The sequence below is a fragment of the Sinohyriopsis cumingii genome, chromosome 1 (assembly GCF_028554795.1).
Source record: "Sinohyriopsis cumingii isolate HCF-2022 chromosome 1, ASM2855479v2, whole genome shotgun sequence".
NCBI classification, from domain to species: domain Eukaryota; kingdom Metazoa; phylum Mollusca; class Bivalvia; order Unionida; family Unionidae; genus Sinohyriopsis; species Sinohyriopsis cumingii.
In genome coordinates, this window is record NC_142961.1 from 67,980,067 (window position 1) to 68,002,386 (window position 22,320).

The following is a 22,320-nucleotide window of genomic DNA, read 5'->3' on the forward strand; positions in this document are numbered from 1 at the left end:
TTTTAAAAAATTACTCTAGTGCAATTTTGGTTTTAGAGTAGAAGACTACGGACAAAGTACTATTCTCATGAAGACCCTTTATAAATGAATTTTGTTTTTGTAGAATCACCCAAAGAGATGCTTCAAAATGTCAACCTCTAAAAGCCAGTCTGCTTTGGTTAGCTACATTCCTTTTTACGTCATCTAAATTCCCACAATGATCCTTGGCGAACATCGACAATTATCTCACGTTGCTTATCTAATTCATCTTCTGGATCCATCACGAGCATCTATCTATTCATCTTTGAGTGACCATTTTCCATTGTAAGTTTAATTCAACAGAAATATTAGACATATTAGACCGATGCCGATGATGTGATCAAAACATTGTTGTATTTGTCTCTCACAAAACTAGTTCAGACATCGTCTTCGCAGAATAAACCACTCCACAAATTGTCATGCAATGCGTTTATTTCAAATACAATAATTGATGCCGAACACATAACTGATGTTCATTTTATTGGTTGGAATGTTTTCCTGAACATTGTACACGAAATCAAAAGAATACGTTTTATAACATCAGTATTTTATTTTATGTTGATTTGAAACTGGATACTGGAACGTTAACTAGTTTATGGACTCTACCTTGCAGTATGCTATCTTGTGCATAACTTAAATCAACCCCTGATTCAATGGTTGTCAGTGTAAATGTTAACACGGACGTTAACCCAGTGTGAATGTTAACACGGACGTTAACAATTTGTGTTATCCATCAAATGAATAATTTGTGACGTCTGAAAACTGTTGTGTCAAATTGGAACCCTGGATATAAAATAGATACACCTTCTTACAAATACATATGTATTTTTTTAGTTGAGAAACGATTTATCGTCACACTCTCTTTTCTTTTTGAAAAGTATCAGAGCTCTCTTAGTTAAGACTCGTTATGTGACAGAGAAATATGAGATTTGTTAAGTTGTACTGGCTTCTATTTCGATCATTTTCTCTCTCATAATATAGTTATTTAAAAGCAATTCAATTGTATTCTAATGTAATGGTATCGTACTGCAAACAAACGTTAGTTCGTAGTGTTCGTAGTGTTTGTTTCCATTATCTGTCAATGTAAAGGCTTCTGCAAGTTTATCTTAAATCTGTAAGGTATCTCACTGGACAGTTTATCTGGTGAATTTTCATCTGACAATGACCTATTGCAGAAAAAAATGAGAATAATTTTACACTGAAGATACAAATAAAAACAAACTAATGATTTTTGTAGAAAGCGTGCATGTGAGATTTTGACTGCAGCAATCAGGTTAATTCCTTATACAACTGGTGGCTTTTATACTGAACCAACACTGCCACCAACCCCTCATTTTTACATTAATTTTTGACAGCAAAGAGCTATTTTGAATATTTTCCTGTGACAAGGCAGCTAAAAGAATAAGTATGTGCCTTATGCATGAATAAAGTTCACTAGTACTATAACAAATTAGCATATTTTTCATCACCCCTCAACCATCTAGATTTTTAGATATTTAAATCTGTAACAGACATGCGTAAATACGTAAGCCAAGTCGGCTTTTCATTTGGAGCCCAAGTTACGCATTTGATCTCCAGTGCTAGTCTGTGACAGGCAGTCACCAAACAAGCCAACCCATTTTCAAGCCTAACTCAAAGTAAATCTAAACCACATCACATATTTAGGTTCTGTGTGAATTTATAAATGCTAGGCTTAATATAATTAGGTTCACGCCTTCAACCTTAAAAATTAGGGAGGTGTCAAAATAAGAAACTATCCAGTGATATCTAATGCTGGGGAAAGGCAAAAACCCACAGACGACAAACACGTGGTACGTGAATTCCTTCTGCAGACACTTTGGCAGTACCTCAGTAAGTCGACTGCCTGGATGAGAGGACCGCATATGCCACCAGTACAAAATATATAACAAGGGTAATGCTGCACGCGGTACTGAACTCAGTCTATATTTGCTGTAGAAATGCACAGAATATTTCGACATGCATATTTATTATTTATGTGACACCGATTGGTACCTAAAGTAATACCCATCTCGTATGTAATGAACATATATATATATATATATATATATATATATATATATATATATATATATATATATATATATATATATATATATATATATATATACATATATATATACATATATATATATATATATATATATATATATATATATATATATATATATATATATATATATATATATATAGTGCCCTTGCTTATTACAACGCTGATAAGAACAGTTGAGTTTGGTCTATATTGGTTTATAAAGTTTTACACACATGATTGTTCAAATCATGCCTACCGTCAACAAAGTTAGGTAAATTCATGCAGAGCAGAAGTATCATTAAGCATTTTAAATATTGAGTCATCAAAACTTTCAATTTTTTTATTTTTATTGAAATAGTCAAGTGTGTTGGCGCCGTTGTCAATGAGCCCTGCAGTGTTCACAGCTCCATCTTCTTCCAGATTTTAGACTGTTAGCAAAAACTCGAACACCGTTCAATAGTTACCATTGAAATAACTTTGATATTGATTTTAACAAGATAAATGTCAAAATGTGTCCTTTAAAACAAATTTTTAAACCTTATCAAATTCAGTACATGCCTGTGTATATTTCTGATTATTCAAACCTAACAATTTAGCTTCGTTGTCTTTCTTGTCACCATTTGTTGTGCATCTCATGGTTATAAAACCAAGATGGATTAGAATAATCGATGATACGTTGAAGAGAGTTAATTGTATATCACACCATAAAAATGACACAATCTCCCCCCCCCCTCTCTCTCTCTCTCTCTCTCTCTCTCTTTCTTCATTGTTGAATAACAGCGTTAGTACCACCTGTTCTTAAATGCGATTGTAATTTGTATGGTCTTAGCTTGAATGAAAACTATTGCTTAAATTATTTTATTTACAGAGAAAGCCTGTTATCGTCAAGTCTTTAAAGATTATCGGAATAAAGAAATTTCCTGCGACTGTCTAAATCCATGCAAGTAAGTCAGATTTTTGTATTATAATAAAAAGGAAAAATAAAGAAGACAACGTTTAAAGCAATAAACGTTGTCATTTTCCACCCGGCTGAACGTAATTAAATTCCCCTATTCCCCACATAATTCACTCTCTCTCTCTCTCTCTCTCTCTCTCTCTCTCTCTCTCGCAATTCATTTAACCTAAACGTGTCAAAGTGGATGTTTCCGCTACATATATCCTGTGACCTTTGTAACTTGCAAGGTACACTGACTATGTGAAACTATGTAGTATGCAAATTATCCGTCTGGGAAAAGAACGTGTTAAATATGGCGTCTCGTCCATAAAATATAGTTTTAGATATACGTGTGTTCAGAATAAGGTCCCTCGTTTTGTAATAGAACTGATTCTTAGAAGCTTAAAGTGAGGACCTGGATGAACGTTGTCTTTAAAATAATACTTTTATGAATCGATGGGAACCTTTGTTTAAGTTTCTAATAAACTTAATAACATAACAAGGCATTTGTGGAGCTAATGTATCATTAGTGTGTGTGTGTGTGTGTGTGTGTGATTTGGATTTTTATTGTAGCTTTAACAATTTTTCAGTCATGTCGCTACGATGTTTGCAGTATGGCAATTTATAGTGATGTCTAGTACTGGAGCATCATGCCGCAGACATGTAGTATCATGTCCCACCCAGTCACATTATCCTGACGCCAGGCAGACCAGTTCTAACACTAATTTCTTAATACTGAGCGCCTAGCGAGGCAGTTGTTAGTACTATTTGCATGTCTTTGATATGACTGGGCCTGGGTTCGAACCCGCGACCTCCCACATCCTAAACGGACGCTCTAACCACTAGACCACAGAGCGGTTCATGGTATCATTGGTTATGGTCATTACCAGGAAAACTGGATGGTAAAAAAGTAAGAAAGCCAAGGAAAAAATAATAACTCAACATAGATACCTCCTCGACTGAAAGGTGTACGACGCTCTGTATATTAATAAAAACTACTTTTCGAGTGAACTAGAAGGGATCGTGTGTGTCGGACATTAGGATAACAGCAACAAACCGACAACAAACAACGCAAAACTAGTTCTTACTAGCTTAAGCGGTTTCGACTCATTTAATCTTATCTTTGGAATTTAAACCACTTCAACGCGATGTCCAGTTTTAAAATAATATTTTTATTAGATTATAATCATTTAATGTTTTGTAAATCAAGACGGGCTGATATTCTCTCCGCTCTGCCTGCTGATGTACTGTCCATTTGTATGCGCTCTTTTTCTAGCTCCTTCCTCATGCTACAGAGAGGTGCCGTGTGATCCTCATTAGGAAGCTCAGCCACCAAGGGTCTGCCCAGTCCAAATGCTTATTTCACGTTCGCACATTGCCACATGATTTGAATATACCAAGGTTTGAATTGAGGGAATGTTGCACAGATATACACATTATCTCACCTGTCCTATCTGAATCCACTGGCACGACAGTATCGATTCGTCAAAAGACGAATCCAGATGCAGTGGATGGCGATCAGGTCCTACTGCAAATGGATGATCCCTATGCACATTCACGGCCGGGAAAATGAGCATGTCTGCTCAGCAGCCTGATCCATCATGTGATTTGTAGGAGAGAGATAGATGTAACTGTCCCCTCTATGTCAACATTCGTAGGCAGTACCAACTACTGTTACTTATGGTAGCCGATGTAGCCTGACCTGACTTCATACGAAGTAATTGAAGTCAGCAATCTACAATGTCTGAGCAGTACAAAATTGATAATTCAATAGTACAAGAAAGACCTCTCTGGAAAGACAAAAACAGAACTTAAATTTTAATATTAAGAAACAAAAGAGAATTAAATGAAATTGAAGTGTTAAATACGAATGGTCTCTGCTTTCAGGTGAATATCACACCACTTTTCATTTCTCACCTTTCGAGATGATTATTTCTTTTGCGCCTAATAATCTAAACGGTCCATCAAAATTTGATACCATACATTCAGTTTTGATAAAGTCACTCAATAGCTTACATATTGCCATGCTTCAGTCTAAAGTCGTTCACATTATTTGAAAGGAGTATTCGCAAAAGAAAACATACACGCAATTCTTAAACCTCATAAACGTGTTGCGGAGTGATTTCCCCTCTTCGAGTCACTTTCCCGTTTGCATATCTACTTGAAAAATAATAATAAATATCCTTCCAACTGCCGCCATCAAACCAGCTTCTAGAATGAGACCTACCAAGTTATAGCTCCGTGATCAAGAAAAAAAAATCACCTTGACCAATTTACGAACTTTTTACTATTTATTATAACAATTTATCCATTTTCAGCGAGAATGGTTATGTCAAGACTATGTCCAGTAGACCGTGGCCAACTGACGAATACGCGGTAATTTTTTTAATTTAAAGGAGATGTTGCCTTTAAGATGCTATCCCAAATTTATTAAACAGGGTTGTTATTCTTAGGCAATTATAAATAGGAAACACGTGTGCTAAACTTTAAAAATTATGAGTTATACAAACCATTGCAGGCTGCAAGTGCATAAAAATAATAAGTAATGATCAGATATCAAAATGCTTTTTATTTGATTAACTATCGTTTATTTTACGTTAATATCTTTACTTTGTCTTGCAGAGAGTAATCTTCAAACATAAAATATAAAAGACTTCTCATTAATAATATATAGGACTCTATGGGTCTTAAACTAAGAAACAGAAAAAGCAAAACCAACACGTTTAGGAAAATTCAGTAAGCAATTGAATTTTTCTAACTTATAAAATGAAAATTTAATAGGAACATACAGTATTGTGAATTAAATCCCAAATAGTCCTCAAAGTGCTATCACAAGTCCAAATGTATAGAGTGTTCCGAATGAATTCCAATCTTGAATGTGCTGATATACCAGTAGCCTTTAATGTTCCAATGTGTTAACAGGCCTGATGTATCAAAATAATATGATCCAGAATGCCTTTTAATCATTTCATAATAATCCCAATAGAGCTCTAATCCAGTCAAAAGAGCACTGTATGAATGATTTAAATAAGTCCTCTATAATTATATCTGAAAACAGCTAAAAGATTCCGTTAAGACTGGTATTAAGATGAGAATAAAAAATTGTTTACTTCAGAACCTTATAGAGAAAACTAAGACACCATAAGGCGACCAGGATTTGGGTAATTTTCCAATCAAATTCGTAAACAAATTCATTTCTAGAAGTTTTTAAGGTTAAAAGGTCATGTAGACATATTTTTAAAAAAATAACATTATCTTGAAGTACAAACCCACAATCATGGAAAAATTGATATATTATAATCTGTGTACAGATGACCCTTACTATCAGAGAAAAGTTAAACACTCAACATAGATAAACATAAAACCATATAAATAATTTACTAAAGACTTCGCATTAACGATATTATAAAAAATATAAGTAAGAACATTCTATGGAATTTACTAAAGATTTCACATTGACGGTATAAGATGTATTCACACATACGTATAATCGCAATATTAGTAACCTGACTAGTGGTAGAGTAGTAGTGGTAGTAGTAGCTTGCTTAAGGGACTTACTTTTTATGGTTATCCAAGTAAGAAGCTTACTATAAAGGTCTACATGCTGTCCAAATAACATGGATTACATGATGATAGTGGTTATAAGCAGGGACGTCAAGGGGGGGGGGCAATTTGCATGTGCTGTAAAATTGCTGTAGCCTTTATACGAAAATTAATAAGCCCGTCAAGTTGTGCCCCCCCCCCCCAATCAAGTTTTGCCCCTCCCCCTGAAAAAAGTTGAAATGACGTCCCTGATTATAAGATTTAGAGCCGTAGATGTAATACAACACCCCAAGTATGTAATATCACTTTATAGAGTATACCTAAAGAATGCAGTATCACTTTATAAAGTATACCCCAAGTATGCAGTATCACTTTACTGAGTATACCCCAAGTATGTAGTATCACTTAATAGAATATGCCCCATGCATGTAGTATCACGTTATAGAGCGTACCCCAATTATCGAATATCACTTTATAGAGCGTACTCCAAATGCGTAGTATCACTTTAGAGAGTACACACCAAGTATGTAGTATCATTTTATAGACTATACCCCTATTATGTAGTATCACTTTATAGAGCGTACCCCAAGTATGTAGTATCACTTCATAGTATACCCTAAGTATGTTGTATCACTTTATACAGCGTACCCCAAGTATGTAGCATCACTTTATATTATGCCCCAAGTATGTAGTATCACTGTATAGTATACCCCAAGTATGTAGTATCACTTTATACAGCGTACCCCAAGAATGTAATATCACTTCATATAGCGTACCCAAAGTATCCACTATCACTTTATAGAGCGTGTCTCACGTATGTAGTATCATTTTATAAAGTGTACCCAAAAGCATCTAGTATCACTTTATAGAGCGTATCCCAAGAATGTAGTATCATTCTATAGAGAATATCCCAAGTATGGAGTATCACTTTATAGAACGTATCCCAAGTAGGTAGTATCATTTTATAGAGTGTACACGAAGTGTGTAGTATCACTTTATTGAGCTTATCCCAAAGTATGTCCTATCACTTTATCTAGAATAGCCCTAAATATGTAGTTTCACTTTATAGAGTATACCCCAAGTATGCAGTATCACATTATCGAGAGTAATCCAAAGTATGTAGTATCACTTTATAGAGGGTTCCCCAAGTATGTACTATCACTTTATAAAGGCTTCCCCAAGTATGTAGTATCACTTTATAAAGGCTTCCCCAAGTATGTAGTATCGCTTTATAAAGGCTTCCCCAAGTATGTAGTATCACTTTATAAAGAATACCCCAACGTACGTAGTATCACTTTATAAAGAATACCCCAAAGTTTGTAGTATCACTTATTAGAGAGTAACCCCAACTATATAGTATGTAGTATAACTTCACTTAGCAACCTTTAATTCTTGGCAGAAACATTTGGTGAAGGAAGTATGCAACAAAAGTACGGAGATGTGTGCCATTTTGGAAACAAATTACACAGACGCCAGGAAACTCAGGTAGGCAATATACTTACATTTGTTTTCTCCAGAATTTCCATTCTGATAATTTTTCAATTTTAAATTGTATACAATGATTCCAATGACTTGAGATTAAATGTGAAAGAAGAGGACAGAGATCTCCAATCAAGTAATTACTCGTTAGCTCATTCGAGGCTCAACAACTTAAAATGAGACGAATCAGATACCTGTAGATCTTCAGTTAAATGGCCAACTGGTTGAAAGTGACAATCCTATGTTGAGGTGTTTGATTATGTATGTAGTTAAGCCTGGATAAAGAGGAGGATAAAACATGTTCTGCACTTTTACAGAATTATCTGACAGTATGCGATGCTTAAGTCTAAATGATGTGTATGTATGTATGTATGTATGTATGTATGTATGTATGTATGTATGTATGTATGTATGTATGTATGTATGTATGTGTGTGTATGTATGTATGTATCAATGTATGTGTGTGTGCGTGCGGGCGTACATGCATGCATACATGTATGTACGTACGTATGTATGTATGTTTAGTATATGCTCATTTTTTTCTCCGTTAACTTTACATTGTCAGAATCGTTCAGTATTTTACAATATTGCACACCTTCATATTGCACTCACGCGCAGGACACGTGTGCCCAATAGTGTATTAGTGTCTAAACAAATCATGTACTCTCGTGTAGCAGACACTTTACGTTTTGGTTGATTAAATCTGTTTCTGAATAAACTAAAGCAGATGTTTCGTGGACTGCCACATACCAGCTGCTTTGCTACATTCCGCGTTAACTCTTTGATACAATGTTTCGGATTTTGGCGATAGACGCCATATTTTATAAAATTGCCGGGTACCTAAAAATAACATGCAAGTTACAAGGCATAAACTGTCTCCTTTAGCTGGTAATAAGAATGGCAAACAAATATACTTACAGTTTTACATCCTGAATTTCCTCAAAATGTAATTTCTTAGTTCTGCAAATCCGAATTACATGAGCCATGTCATGAGTTCTCAAGCTTGATTACACATTTCGAAACTGTGCTGTAATTTCGACTATATTCCAAGTGCAACTACATCCTCCTTACTGCACTCAAAATGAAATAAACATTAAATTCAAAGCGTCTTTTTGATAATTGCAATTGAAAGACTTCATATTCTTCCCATATTATGATTTCAAATAGTCAATGACAGAACAAACACACTTGCAGATGTCAACACTCTTCTCCCGCGCTGCTTCAATCCGATGTATTTCATGCACAATTTGCATAGATGAACCCAGTCCATAATCACGAATTTTCGTAGAATCTACAAAAATACCAAAATCTATTCATTCCAGATCAAATCGAAAACTTGCTGCAATGCGTATTCATTCACAGTATGACTACAAATTTCAATTTTAAGTAGACAAAAACGCCATTTTCTTTCAAAACTTATGTTTAGCGCGCGACAAGTTCATATTTATCTGGGCCGAGTTATGTGCGCATTAATAATGTTGCTGTTGTGTAATGATGGATCTGCGCTTGTGTATTTAGTTTGGAATACAGCATACATTCATTTACTTTGTTTCTTGTATTGTATTTTGTTTATATAATTAAGCCTTAGGTAGAATAAAAAAATGAGCATATAATAAAAAGGTTACTGCATTTGTATTGGAAATTATGAATTGGTTTTGCCGGATGGATATACTGCACTCCCAAGGTCGTGCAGTATTCCATCCGAAAAACTCGTTCATATTTTCCTATACAAATGCAGTAACCTATAAATATATATATATATTTTTAACGGCGCATCGGTAAAATCATGCTTATATACTTCATATCAAGAGTTAGGTAGCTAATAGGATATGGAGACAACATGTTTATCTATATATCTTCATTCATTATGTCAGTGATGTTGTCTTTTTAATGGGTGACTTCAGTGCCAGGAGAGATTGTTTAGACGATGTCAACATGGAAACAAATCATATTTTTATCAGCATGGACATTGAATTGTTGAATGATACCAAATTTTGAATCAGAGGGCGATCTGACTCATAGTAAGATAAATATACATCCATATCTACAGGTGAAAAGGCGTTGCAGATAATATATGTGCAGACACATTGAAATGCTGTAAGAAATTTTTGTTTAGGATTATTTTTTCCCAAGTATTTAGACAAAAGATAAACTTTTTCATCTAATATTTGAAGGAAATATAGCGACTGACTACATTTTACTAGTAGTGAATGGGGGCACCCTAGCAACAATGGACTTCCATGTTAAAAAGGTGCCGCGGCACTCTGGAGACAAGGGGAAATTTAACTTGGGAGGGTCTGTCTATCGAAACAGGAAAGTGAACATAGGGAATATATAGCAACAATGTAATGGGCCTGTGTAGCGACAATGGAAATTGGAGAGGGGTGACGTTACGGTACGGGACAATGCGGAAAAAATGGTAACAATGTTGCAAGGGGCTGACCTCAGTCGGACGGAACAGTGTTGCAAGGAGCTGATCTGAATACGCGCTACTCTAGGGACAAACACAATAGAGACATAGACGTAGATACATGTGGAAATTCCTTTTGTAAAATGCTAGTATATATTTATAGTTACAGCTTGAGGAAAGTTATATGGAAAAACCTAGTAACTATATTTATCCATAATTTGTCGTAAAATCCTATAAAAAAGAAAACCCTTGTATCTGTTTACAAGCTAAACTTTTGTAAATTTGTATGGAAAACCATAGTTTCTAATTATAGCCTCAGACTGTAGGAAAGTCCTATGGACAAACTTAATATCTATTTTTAACCATAATTTATGGTAAATCTTATGGGAAATCCACTATCTACTTATAGTTTCATCTTGTAGGAAAATCCTATGGAACAACCTAATATCTATTTATAGCTACATCCTGTGGAAATTCGAATTTAAAACCCCAAGTCTATATTTATAGCCTCTAGCTTTAATGACGTCCCTGTAATGGACACTAGGGGAATAATGGCAACAGTGATGCAAGTGGCTGACCTGAATACGCGCTACTGTAGGTAGGTAGATGAAATGAATAGGATAGGGAAAAAGGGAGTTTTATAGGGACAAACATAGACTAATAAATAAACACACAAAGACACAAACACACTCCAAACGTTATGTGTTAGCTTATAATGTAAACGAAGATGACATTTCACAAAATAGACTTACCCTTACACCACAAAAAATAATATCCATCAAGTTGATTATACCATTTAACACCCCCTAAACACATTATCCCAAAAGTCTTTATTCTTTTTATTTCAGAATGTAAACGAAGAAGATGAAATCTCACAAAAAAGACCATCCCTTCCACCACAAAAAATTATCCATCACACCTCTGTGCTATCAAGCATATCATACTCACTATCCAAAGTGCCACATGATCACTTAGAATTTAAGAGAAGGGGATGAAATCTCACAAAACAGACTATCCCTTAAACCACAAAAACACCATCCAAGAAACCACTATAGCATCCAACATCCCTATTCTATTCAACATAACATACACATGTGGTCATTTTTAGCTTAGAGTTTAAGAGAAGAAGATGAAATCCCACAAAAATGCTTTCACATACCTTATATACCATCCAACGTCCATTATGCACTCTATCCAAACCGCCATTTTATAGCTAAGAATGTAAGAGAAGGAGAAGAAATCTCACAAATATTATATCCAAAACATCATCTATACCATCCCTCACCCCGTACACACACACACACAAGACATTGTGTTCACTTAGAGTGAAAGAGAAAGAAATTAAAGCAAACAAAACATACACACCTCATATAACATTACACATCCCATAAAGAAACTTACCATTACACCATATACACCATCTGTCACCTAACACATCATTTAGAAAAAAAGTCCTGTGGTAGCTTAGAGTGTCAGGGAAGGTGATGAAATCTCACAAAAATGACTATCCCTCACACCACAAAAATACTTACCCCGCCTATATTTATAGCCTCAAAATGTATAGCTTCAATGACGTCACTGTACTAGACACTAGGGGAATAATGGGAACAGTCATAACGAAAAGCTAAGAATATTTCTCCTAAATAACTATTTAAATGATAAGAATGGAATTTTCAATAATGTGTCTCTCATGTTTGTTGTGAACACTGCTAATATCACGTTCATCCATTTGCTTGTTTAAAATTGTTATTTGTGACTAAGTAAAATCGTCAACATTGTTCACTTTATGATCTTTACTTTCAAATAGACGAAACAGCTGCTTTAGTTCACCCACAAACAAATCTTATAAACTAAAACCTAAATTCTCTACTACATGAGTGTGCATGGTTTGATTACAAAGTAGTTCCTAATACACTTTGCTATTTTAGGCACACGTGTCGTGCCCTTACGTGCAAAATCAAGGTGTTCAGTATCGCAAAATACTGCACAATTTTGACAATGTAAAGTTAACGGAAAAAAAAGGAATATATAATACAACCGTGTACAGCACTAGACTAGACATGCCTCCTTGCAATACAGGCGTGTGTTCTCAGTCAATTGTGAACTGCAAATAGAAACACGGATGAGCAAGGTGATTCAATTTTGCAATAAAACATGGAAAAAGCGATATGAGTACCTTGATCAGATTTTCTAATGTATATGCAATGCCAGAAAATGGTTTTGCTAAAATCATACAATTCATATTGAAATAATAATGCCTAATCTGCACATTATTTACTTTTGCGCACGAGTTTCAGCTTGAGATTTTTTAAACGATCAATCGCAATGGATTTAACTTTTCGCAGCGTCATTTTGTGATTGGTTGAGAATTAAACCTCACATTTATCCGAGTAAAAATCCGAAGCCTAACTTACTACCAAATCTGGGGCCCCGAGTGACCGAGTGATCTAAAGCGCTCTCCGTTACGGATCACTGCCATCTCACCTCTGTCTGCGTGGGTTCGAGTTTCGGATTCAGCCAATGTGGGTATGTAAGAAAGCTTGCCAGTAGCTTCTCGTGGGTCGGTGGTTCTTTCCGGGGTTTTCCCGGCTTCTTCCTCCACCATTAATACTGTCCGCCATGTATAGCCTATCGTGTGCTCAAAAATGGCGTTAAACCCTACAATAACTACTACTACCAAATCTAGACACTCCTTAAAAACTAGCTCTGGCATGGAAGATCAATTTAGATCAGTTGACTTCATATGCATTTCCATATCTTATCTCTACTTCAAATGTAAGTGCCAACAGAGTATTTCGGACAAGACTTTCTTCTATATTTCATGATAAACAAAATTTCAAATATGGCCACATTAAAGAAATTTAAAAAGACCTGATAACTCAACACTGTATTTTCCGTATTTTTGGTCAACCAACGCAATTTTTTAAAGTAAAACATCACATAATATGTTGCATATTCTTTTTACAGATTTCTTGTTTTATATATATTTCAGTTACAATTTCTTGAAACTAAATGTGTACTTTGAAGACTTGAATTTTGAAATAATTCAAGAATCTCCACAGATTGCGGTATGTACATATCTCTCTCTCTCTCTCTCTCTCACATACACACACACACACACGCGCGCGCGCGCGCGCGCACACACACACACACACACACACACATAAATACTCGCGTGCAAATTGAAGATTACATGTAGACCAATATCTGACACAAGTTCATTGTAATTTACAACAGGCTTGTGATGGGCAAAACTCAACGGTGCTTGATAGAGGTTGTTTTTTGAAAACTGTAGGGAACAAAACACAGTATCAATACTTGTGATATCGAACCAAAAGCAAAACTTTTTGAAACTTTTACAATGGCACACGTCTGGGGAAGTCGACAACGGATTATGTTAAACTTCAAAAAAGGGGTGGGGGTGGCACACATTTTGCTCAGAAATTTTAATATGACCCTGCTGTGTTAGAGCGAGAACATAATCCAAAGACGAGAGGTTTAGTGTAATAGAAGCCTTAACAATCTCGATCAAGATGATATATTTATTACCTTAAACGTTTTTGTTACCGAACAGAATTCTGAATATCTATCAAGTCAAACAGTAGATTAAGGGATTTCGTTTTTCTACTTTGTAAATTCTGTAGAAAATAATCTACCTTGTACTCATTTATTTGTCTATTCAGTGACACCTCCAATCTGCTGAGATTTTATCCCCATTTCGTTGCATTCGACCACACAATTTTAAAATTAGAGTCTCATCTTGTTAACAAGATAACCCCGTGTTTGTCATATGCTATATATATATATATATATATATATATATATATATATATATATATATATATATATATATATATATATATATATATATATATTTCACTTTTGGTGCATGACTGTACATTCTATATTATATAAAGCTATAAAAAAGCTGTTGAGACGTTTTAAACTGAATCTATAAAATGAACATGTGAACAGTTTGGGATAAATTTCCATTGGATGATTAAGTCAGGTGAGATGTGTAACGACATAACTCATGTAGTCGCTATTACGACATACTGTAGTATTAGATTGATGGGATATATGTAAGAAGAAAGAAGACAATAATGAATTCATTCCTAATTCATATTTCCTAGTGGTGTTCTTGTTTTATTATCCGTCTACAGATGTAGATAAAAATGTGTTTAGATTTTGTTTGACAGGAAACATTTATTTAAATTATTTATTGGATTACATAGTGCTCATATGACAGTCTGGACTAAAGCAACCTTTTGGAATTATTGTTTATTCATTCAAAGACATTATGGGCAATGCCATTGTGATACGTCAAAAGACTACTGACACTTCGGCACATTCATGAATGTTGGCATTTCAGAACGTTCATGACTGTTGACATTGTTTAAATTCAATGATATTGGTACATCAGCACATTTAGAGCCTGGAATTAATTCAAAACACCCTATTGTTTTAGACTTGTCACGGAACGTTTATAATTATTTTGGTTTTAGTCCACAATACTGTAAGTTCCTCGTACAGTTTCATTTTATAACTTAGAGAATTAAATTATTTATTTTGGTTTACAAAAACAAATGTTGACTCTGCTTCCTGTTGTTTAGTTTAAGGCTATAGAGTCGTGACACCATGCTAGAAGAAGGCAATTTCGATGCATCCGATGATTTTCCCAGGCAAAGTCTATGTTCTAAAGAGAATTACTAACTATAGCTGTTAGATATTTTCCAACGTTGGTCTTGGCTTGAAATCCAATAACGTCAAATTATCACAGTTTATCCTGAGTATACTGTGCTACTGATTGTACTATAACGTAAAAATTACGTAATGAAGCCATATATACTAATCTGAAATGGGTAATGATTTAATATTAAATTTATGGAACGAGTATAATAATTTGAAGTTTTTTGAGAGATGGTGCTTGAAATCTGCGCAAGTCATTCTGCACATATTGTATAAAACACTAGTCACATGACTAGGAGTAAAAATGTGCACCAGAAGAATAATTTCACGATCTCATTTCAATTGTTGATAAAATCAGCTTTGAAACAATTATTTCGCTTAATTTTACTTTACGTTATCTACAGAGCATTAACTCCCAAATTAGTGCATTCTCGATTGCCTCAGGTCCTTTCGTATAATCAGTACCGTATATCTTGTAAAATTCTTTTCATTACAAAAACGTGAGTTCTCTTCACTGCTTCGTGTGAAATCCATCACTCAAGATGGAGGAATTCCGTACATGTGTTCTGGGTGACAGTAACCAATGAGGGACTGAAATGACAGGGAACCAGTCTAGGCGAAGACTTCATGTCTGAGACATCCGACTTTACATAAACGTCATTTCACTACTTTATATTACCAATTTGTTTAGGTGATATATGTGGTATTTTTCATGTAGGCTATACATGTAGTTTTCTATATGTGCTCAGTTCAAATGACATTCACAAAACGATTTTTTTTTCTCCATAAATTTCATTTGGAATGAAAACTGAAGAAAGAAATCTAAATTTAATGATGATGCACGGAAAGGAATGGCTATGGTGGCCAATAGTGTCAGTTGCTTATTAGATGGCAATTTTGCGATATCATGCAATAAGATTGTGGGGGCCCCGAGTGGCCGAGTGGTCTAAAGCGCTCTCTGTCACGGATCACTGCCATCTCACCTCTGTCTGCTTGTGTTCGAGTCTCGGGCTCGGCCAATGTGGATATGTGAGAAAGCTTGCCGGTAGCTTCTCGTGGGTCGGTGGTTCTTTCCGGGGTTTTCCCGGGTTCTTCCTCCACCATTAATACTGGCCGCCATGTATAGCCTATCTTGTGCTGAAAAATGGCGTTAAACCCTATAACAACAACAACAATAAGATTGTGAGTCCATTGGCATAGACATTTATGCTGTACTGCCGTCTTAAGTGTTTAATTTTAAAGGTGCAAGTTGTTATACGTGAAGCTCTAATGCTGGCGATGACGTAATATCGCACATCACATTCTAATTGATCATAAATTAAACTTGTTACTTTGCTGTACATGATATGATTTGACTACCTGTCAGTATGTACAAAGCCTGTACATCATACGCTTTATATACTAACATACACAATCTGTACATGATGCATTTTATATATCTACCTGCACAGTCTAAACTTGAGAAGGACTTATCAATGACATATCATCAGCAATACTAAAATTGGTAAGAAATGACGTATTTGGTACAGATGAAACGCCACGTGATACTGACCCAGTTACCAATTTAAGTCGTCTATGTATATATCAAATAATAAAGGAGAAAGAACACCTCCCTGTCGCACCCCATTGGTTACATGGATATTACACTTCCCCAGCGTACATTGCACAACTGCTTGCTATGCCAGGTAACTAAAGGATAAAACATGTAGACGGGTATTTTAATATCAAGAAACATTTTAATGAGTGTCCAATAATTGGCCTTATCAAGTGCCTTACTAGTGTCTAAAAAGCTGGGCTGCCATATTCTATATAATAGCTGACAGTATTCTTAACGACATTTAGGCATGCATCTATTGAATGTTGCTTTTTAAAACCAAACAACTTCACATCTTTCTAGTAGTTTGCATTCAAATCTCAAAGGGGCTACATTTGAGCAGATTAGCATTCCAATATGCCACTACATAAACGAATAGAGTATTAGCATTTTCTACAATGGAATTAATCTTGTCCAAATAATCTACAAACTTCCCAAACGTTTTCGCTAGATCACATGGTAAAAAGATATTGATAAAAAGCAAAGAGGAATCCCCTGTCTTTATAGTAATACCTTTTATTCTGGAATGATCGAGGTGTTGTACTTCCATAATACTTGCAAGACATCTACGGTGTAATACCCCGACACCTGCGTAAGGTCTACCTGTATAAATGTCGTTAGAAGATTCAATCGACGACTCCCCCATCCATGAAACTCGTCGTGTATGGACAGTCTAACTCACTGTCGAATAGCCACATATCTTAAAACAAATGTCGGAAATATTACATAAAATTCTTACATCTTGTATATTTCTTGTTAAACAACGACAGTTATAAAAAAAAATACGTAAAGTATTCATTATGCATATTTGAGTTCAGTATAGTCCAATTTGTGAATATTATAGTTTAAAATTTAAATCATACTTTGATAGTAGACGCGAACCAACGTGTTCCTTGGCCACGCATCTACGTTTATCTACCTATCTACGCTGTTTAAACATGACATGTGTTATCTACCTGCACAGTCTGTACATTACGTTTTTATTCACACTGTTTAAGTATGATATGCTTTATCTATCTACGCAGTCTGTACATTACGTTTTTATTTACCAACCTACACAGCATGTACGTGATATGCTCTATCTACCTGCACAGTCTGTACATCACGTTTTTATTCACACTGTTTAAACATGATATGCTTTATCTACATGCACAATCTGTACATCACGTGTTTATTTACCAATCTAAACAGCCTGTACTGCCTGTGCATGGTGTTTTTATTTACAATCTACACAGTCTGTACTGCCTGTACACGATGTTTTTATTTACAAAACTACACGGCCTGTACTGCCTGTACATGATGTTTTTATTTACCAATCTACACAGCCTGTACATGGTGTTTTTATTTACCAATCTATACAGCCTGTACTGCCTATACACGATGTTTTTATTTAAAAAACTACACGGCCTGTACTGCCTGTACATGATGTTTTTATTTACCAATCTACACAGCCTGTACATAGTGTTTTTATTTACCAATCTATACAGCCTGTACTGCCTGTACATGATGTTTTTATTTACAAAACTACACGGCCTGTACTGCCTGTACATGATGTTTTTATTTTACCAATCTACACAGCCTGTACTGCCTGTACATGAAGTTTTTATTTACCAATCTACACAGTCTGTACATCACGTGTTTATTTACCAATCCAAACGGCCTGTACTGCCTGTACATGATGTTTTTATTTACCAATCTACACAACCTGTACTGCCTGTACATGAAGTTTTTATTTACCAATCTACACAGTCTGTACATCACGTGTTTATTTACCAATCCAAACAGCCTGTACTGCCTGTACATTGTGTTTTTATTTACCAATCTATACAGCCTGTACTGCCTGTACATGATGTTTTTATTTACCAATCCACACAGCCTGTACTTCCTGTACCTGATGTTTTTATTTACCAATCTACACAGCCTGTACTGCCTGTACATGAAGTTTTTATTTACCAATCTATACAGCCTGTACATCACATGTTTATTTACCAATCCAAACAGCCTGTACTTCCTGTACCTGATGTTTTTATTTACCAATCTACACAGCCTGTACTGCCTGTACACGATGTTTTTATTTACAAAACTACACAGCCTGTACTGCCTGTACATGATGTTTTTATTTACCAATCTACACAGCCTGTACTGCCTGTATATGATGTTTTTATTTACCAATCTACACAGCCTGTACAGCCTGTATATGATGTTTTTATTTACCAATCTACACAGCCTTCACATGACATGCAAGATCTGCCTTAGTAAACAGTTCCATCTTCAGAGCAGACGATTTTGTTAGGAACGAACGAAAACGAACAAGTACTCAGAACAACATCGTTTTGCATGGAATTACGTTGGTCTAAAGGAAGGCGTAATAATGTCAATGATCCAATCCTTTGGCCTTTCAGTCTTGATTTGCAGTCTTAATTTCATCGCATTTGAAAAGAATGTACTTTTACAGTGGTATTGAAAAGTTAAAAATGTGACGATTATTTTTCTCGTACCTGGAGATTTTGTGACTAAAGTGCATGCACATCCCGTGATTTGGGTTCTTATTCACTGAATTAGTTTAATACTTGACGGACGTAATGAGTTACCATTATTTCTATAATGACCCCTGTGTCAAATCTGTACTGTCTTTTTCATCATACTTTCGAATCAAAGAACTTTTATTATTATAGCATATATTCGATGTCATTAATGTTGCTACATGGAATTAAGAACTAATTTTGTGTGAAGTCACACAACAATCCTGGAGCAAATCGTTGTCAGCTGTCATTATGTTACATAATTTTTTCTAACGTTCGAGGGTCATTTTTGATACCAAGTGATGCTGACACAGCAAACACAAGCCCTTTTCCTCGATGGTGATTCTGAAGAAACATCGTGTACCAAACAGCTTGATGCAGTTAAAATAGATACGTCCAAGCCCATTTGGAAAAATTCTACTTGTCTTGTAACCACATGTCTACTGGTATGGATGGCTAGCTGTTCTTCCTAGCTGACAATTGGTATGTCACTGTCTACATACTGAGAAGGAACTATGGGAGGCGTACTTAGCTCTCATTAATTTTGGAACAACACTGGCCCACAAATACAGCCATATATGTAATCGCTTCATTATATTAAATTTAGATTATAGTTAGTAGTATCATTATGAGTGGTTGAGATCGTGTTTACCAACCTGCTTCAAGGCCATAGATACTCCATGACGTTACTCTTTTTCTGTCGCAAGTGTACGCATACAGGTCGCACAAGAGAAACCCCTTGCGGTGCGTCTGGTTGGAAGATAGAGAAGTTTGCAATTAATGGCATATTATCGATCGAGTATGCCTACAGCTGTATTGATCTAAGCTTAGCTGCTGTTGAGAACAAAGTATTCCAAGAAATGTCTGGCCTTGTGTGCCAAGACGGTAAGTTTCTAGTTGGAATAATGCGTTATCGCAGTGGTAAGTGTGCTTGAAGTATCCGCTTGAAGACAATTTAGCTTGAACACAAAGACAGTTCTGATACCCAGCTGCGTACATGCCACGTGGTAGAATGTCTTGTTCACGAGACGCATTCATACCTTTTAATATCACCATTAGCAACGCAATGTCTTTTATGGTTAATGAATGGCATAAGATTATTTACTTATGCTACACAGAGCAGAATAATGTTGTAGTGCGCCTGTTTCTTTTAGAGACACCATGAACTGAGGATTATGAACATAATTTCATATTAAAGAATCCTCACGAATATATGGCACTAAGATGCAATCGATGCAAAGGCGTATGCATTGGAAAACGTGAACTTTGCGGCAAAACATTTCATTACGAATACTGTAAGTCAAACGCGCTCGCATCACGTGTTGATTACGGCTCTCGACTATGCCTCAAAACGGTATAGGAGCCAAGTTACATAATAACCTAATCATACCATATCGAACTGTGGGCGAATATTATTGTGCGCACCGGCAAAGACTCTACAATGCAGATATGGAAAACATCGTCGACGCCGTTGATGAAACAACAACCATGCCGATGAAGTCAACACCATTGAAAAAATACGGAAGTCAATGAAATAATGTCCAGGATTTACGCAATTGCCGTTTCAGATCCTGATAAAGTATAAATAATTGTTATATATAAAAATCTTCCATTCAAAATAAGTAATTAGATAAACGATTATTAATATAAGTATGCCTACTGCGAACCAGATAAAACCGTTTGCGCGAGACCGTGGAATAAGAATACCAAGAGGTGCCCATGAAGCAGACTTACTTGCGTATTAGGAATCGCGGACGAACCACGATCGGTGGTGAGGCAGTTCCTCCCAGATGAACCACAGCCGGTTTAAAGGGAACATGTGAATCAGCTGAAACAATTCGTGCAAAATCGTTGAAAAACGATACAAAGAAGCGCCAGAAAAGAAAACATACTATCGCTAATAGCACTTCCTCCAGAAGAACTGCGTCCAAGCTTAAGCCTCTAACAACAGCTGCACAGATGAGTACATAATTCTTTCAATGGCCAAGTGAGCTGAAATTATACCTATTTTCGCAAATGAAAAAGACCGTCGTTAGATCGCAGCCATCATCACTGTCTGGGCTTCCGTGTAAGTTCATCAACGAGCTCAAGCCACCAGGTTTAAGTTACACAAGCGCGTCGATGATTCCGAAGATTATCATGAAATCATTCCACGCACATACCAACCAGGCAATGAAGCCGTGAAGCATATCTCGAATATGCGTCCTGCAATAATATCCGCATTGCTTCACGCACACTCCACGTCATTGGTCAAGTTAATATTGTTCCTGGTGCGGAGTTTATCGTGCCTGATCATTTAACCAATGTAGGCCCCAGACTGACAAGAAGCTGTGAAGTGTGACTTTGGAATAATGCCTTTGTGAATCGTGAAGACACCCAGACCATCAATGATGAAATCGATCATGGTTGTTATTAGGAGTCTACAATCGTAGACAGAATACATTCGAGTAAGTTCAAAATGGTCTCTTCTTAGATGCTTTGTAGTTAATTTTTTATGTTCCCCGTGCAGGCCTTTCCACGCATCCAGTGATATTTCAACACCTACGTATGTTCCACTGTGGCAGTGATAAACATTGAAAACGACGATATCATGTGCTTCAAATAGGCGATCTTGTCTGTGTTGCCTCCTGTGAGTCATCATACAGATCTGCTCAAAAACACCGACAATACCTGGGTGAAATAATTACTTGTATATGCTTCTGTCTGAAAAACTTAAGCTTGGTATTGCCGTTAATGTGTTCTCTTGGAACGACGGTCTTCAAGCATCTCGACGATCCATTCATTCTCGCCATAAAAGATTTTTCCCAGATGGTTTGCCGGCACAGCAAACATCATGAGGGAATATTTCAGTGTTGAAGATGTTTGCCTGTATTCATAACGCAACAGTTGATTGAAGACCATTTTTTACTGCGTGAGAGTCTGCGAAGAAAATGCTGCGCAATTAGCTACATCATTGTCTGACACGACGATGCAGCTGAGTCGCCAATGTTATACCGTGTCCAGTGCGCTAGTACACCCATATATTCACACACACGGTTGAAGTTTTCTTTAAATCGTTTGAAGTTATCGCTAAATGGATTC

At 35.9% G+C, this 22,320-nt stretch overlaps 1 protein-coding gene across 1 annotated transcript in view; it reads left to right on the top strand.

The window, feature by feature from the left end:
- LOC149807061 (epithelial sodium channel subunit alpha-like) overlaps positions 1-22,320 on the top strand; it is an 89,085-nt gene that overhangs the window by 60,219 nt on the left and 6,546 nt on the right. Inside the window, exons 9-12 of the mRNA XM_089961361.1 lie at positions 2,937-3,012; positions 5,321-5,378; positions 7,945-8,030; positions 13,427-13,502. Coding sequence (XP_089817487.1) covers positions 2,937-3,012; positions 5,321-5,378; positions 7,945-8,030; positions 13,427-13,502 — 296 coding nt within the window. The remainder of the gene's footprint in view (positions 1-2,936; positions 3,013-5,320; positions 5,379-7,944; positions 8,031-13,426; positions 13,503-22,320) is intronic.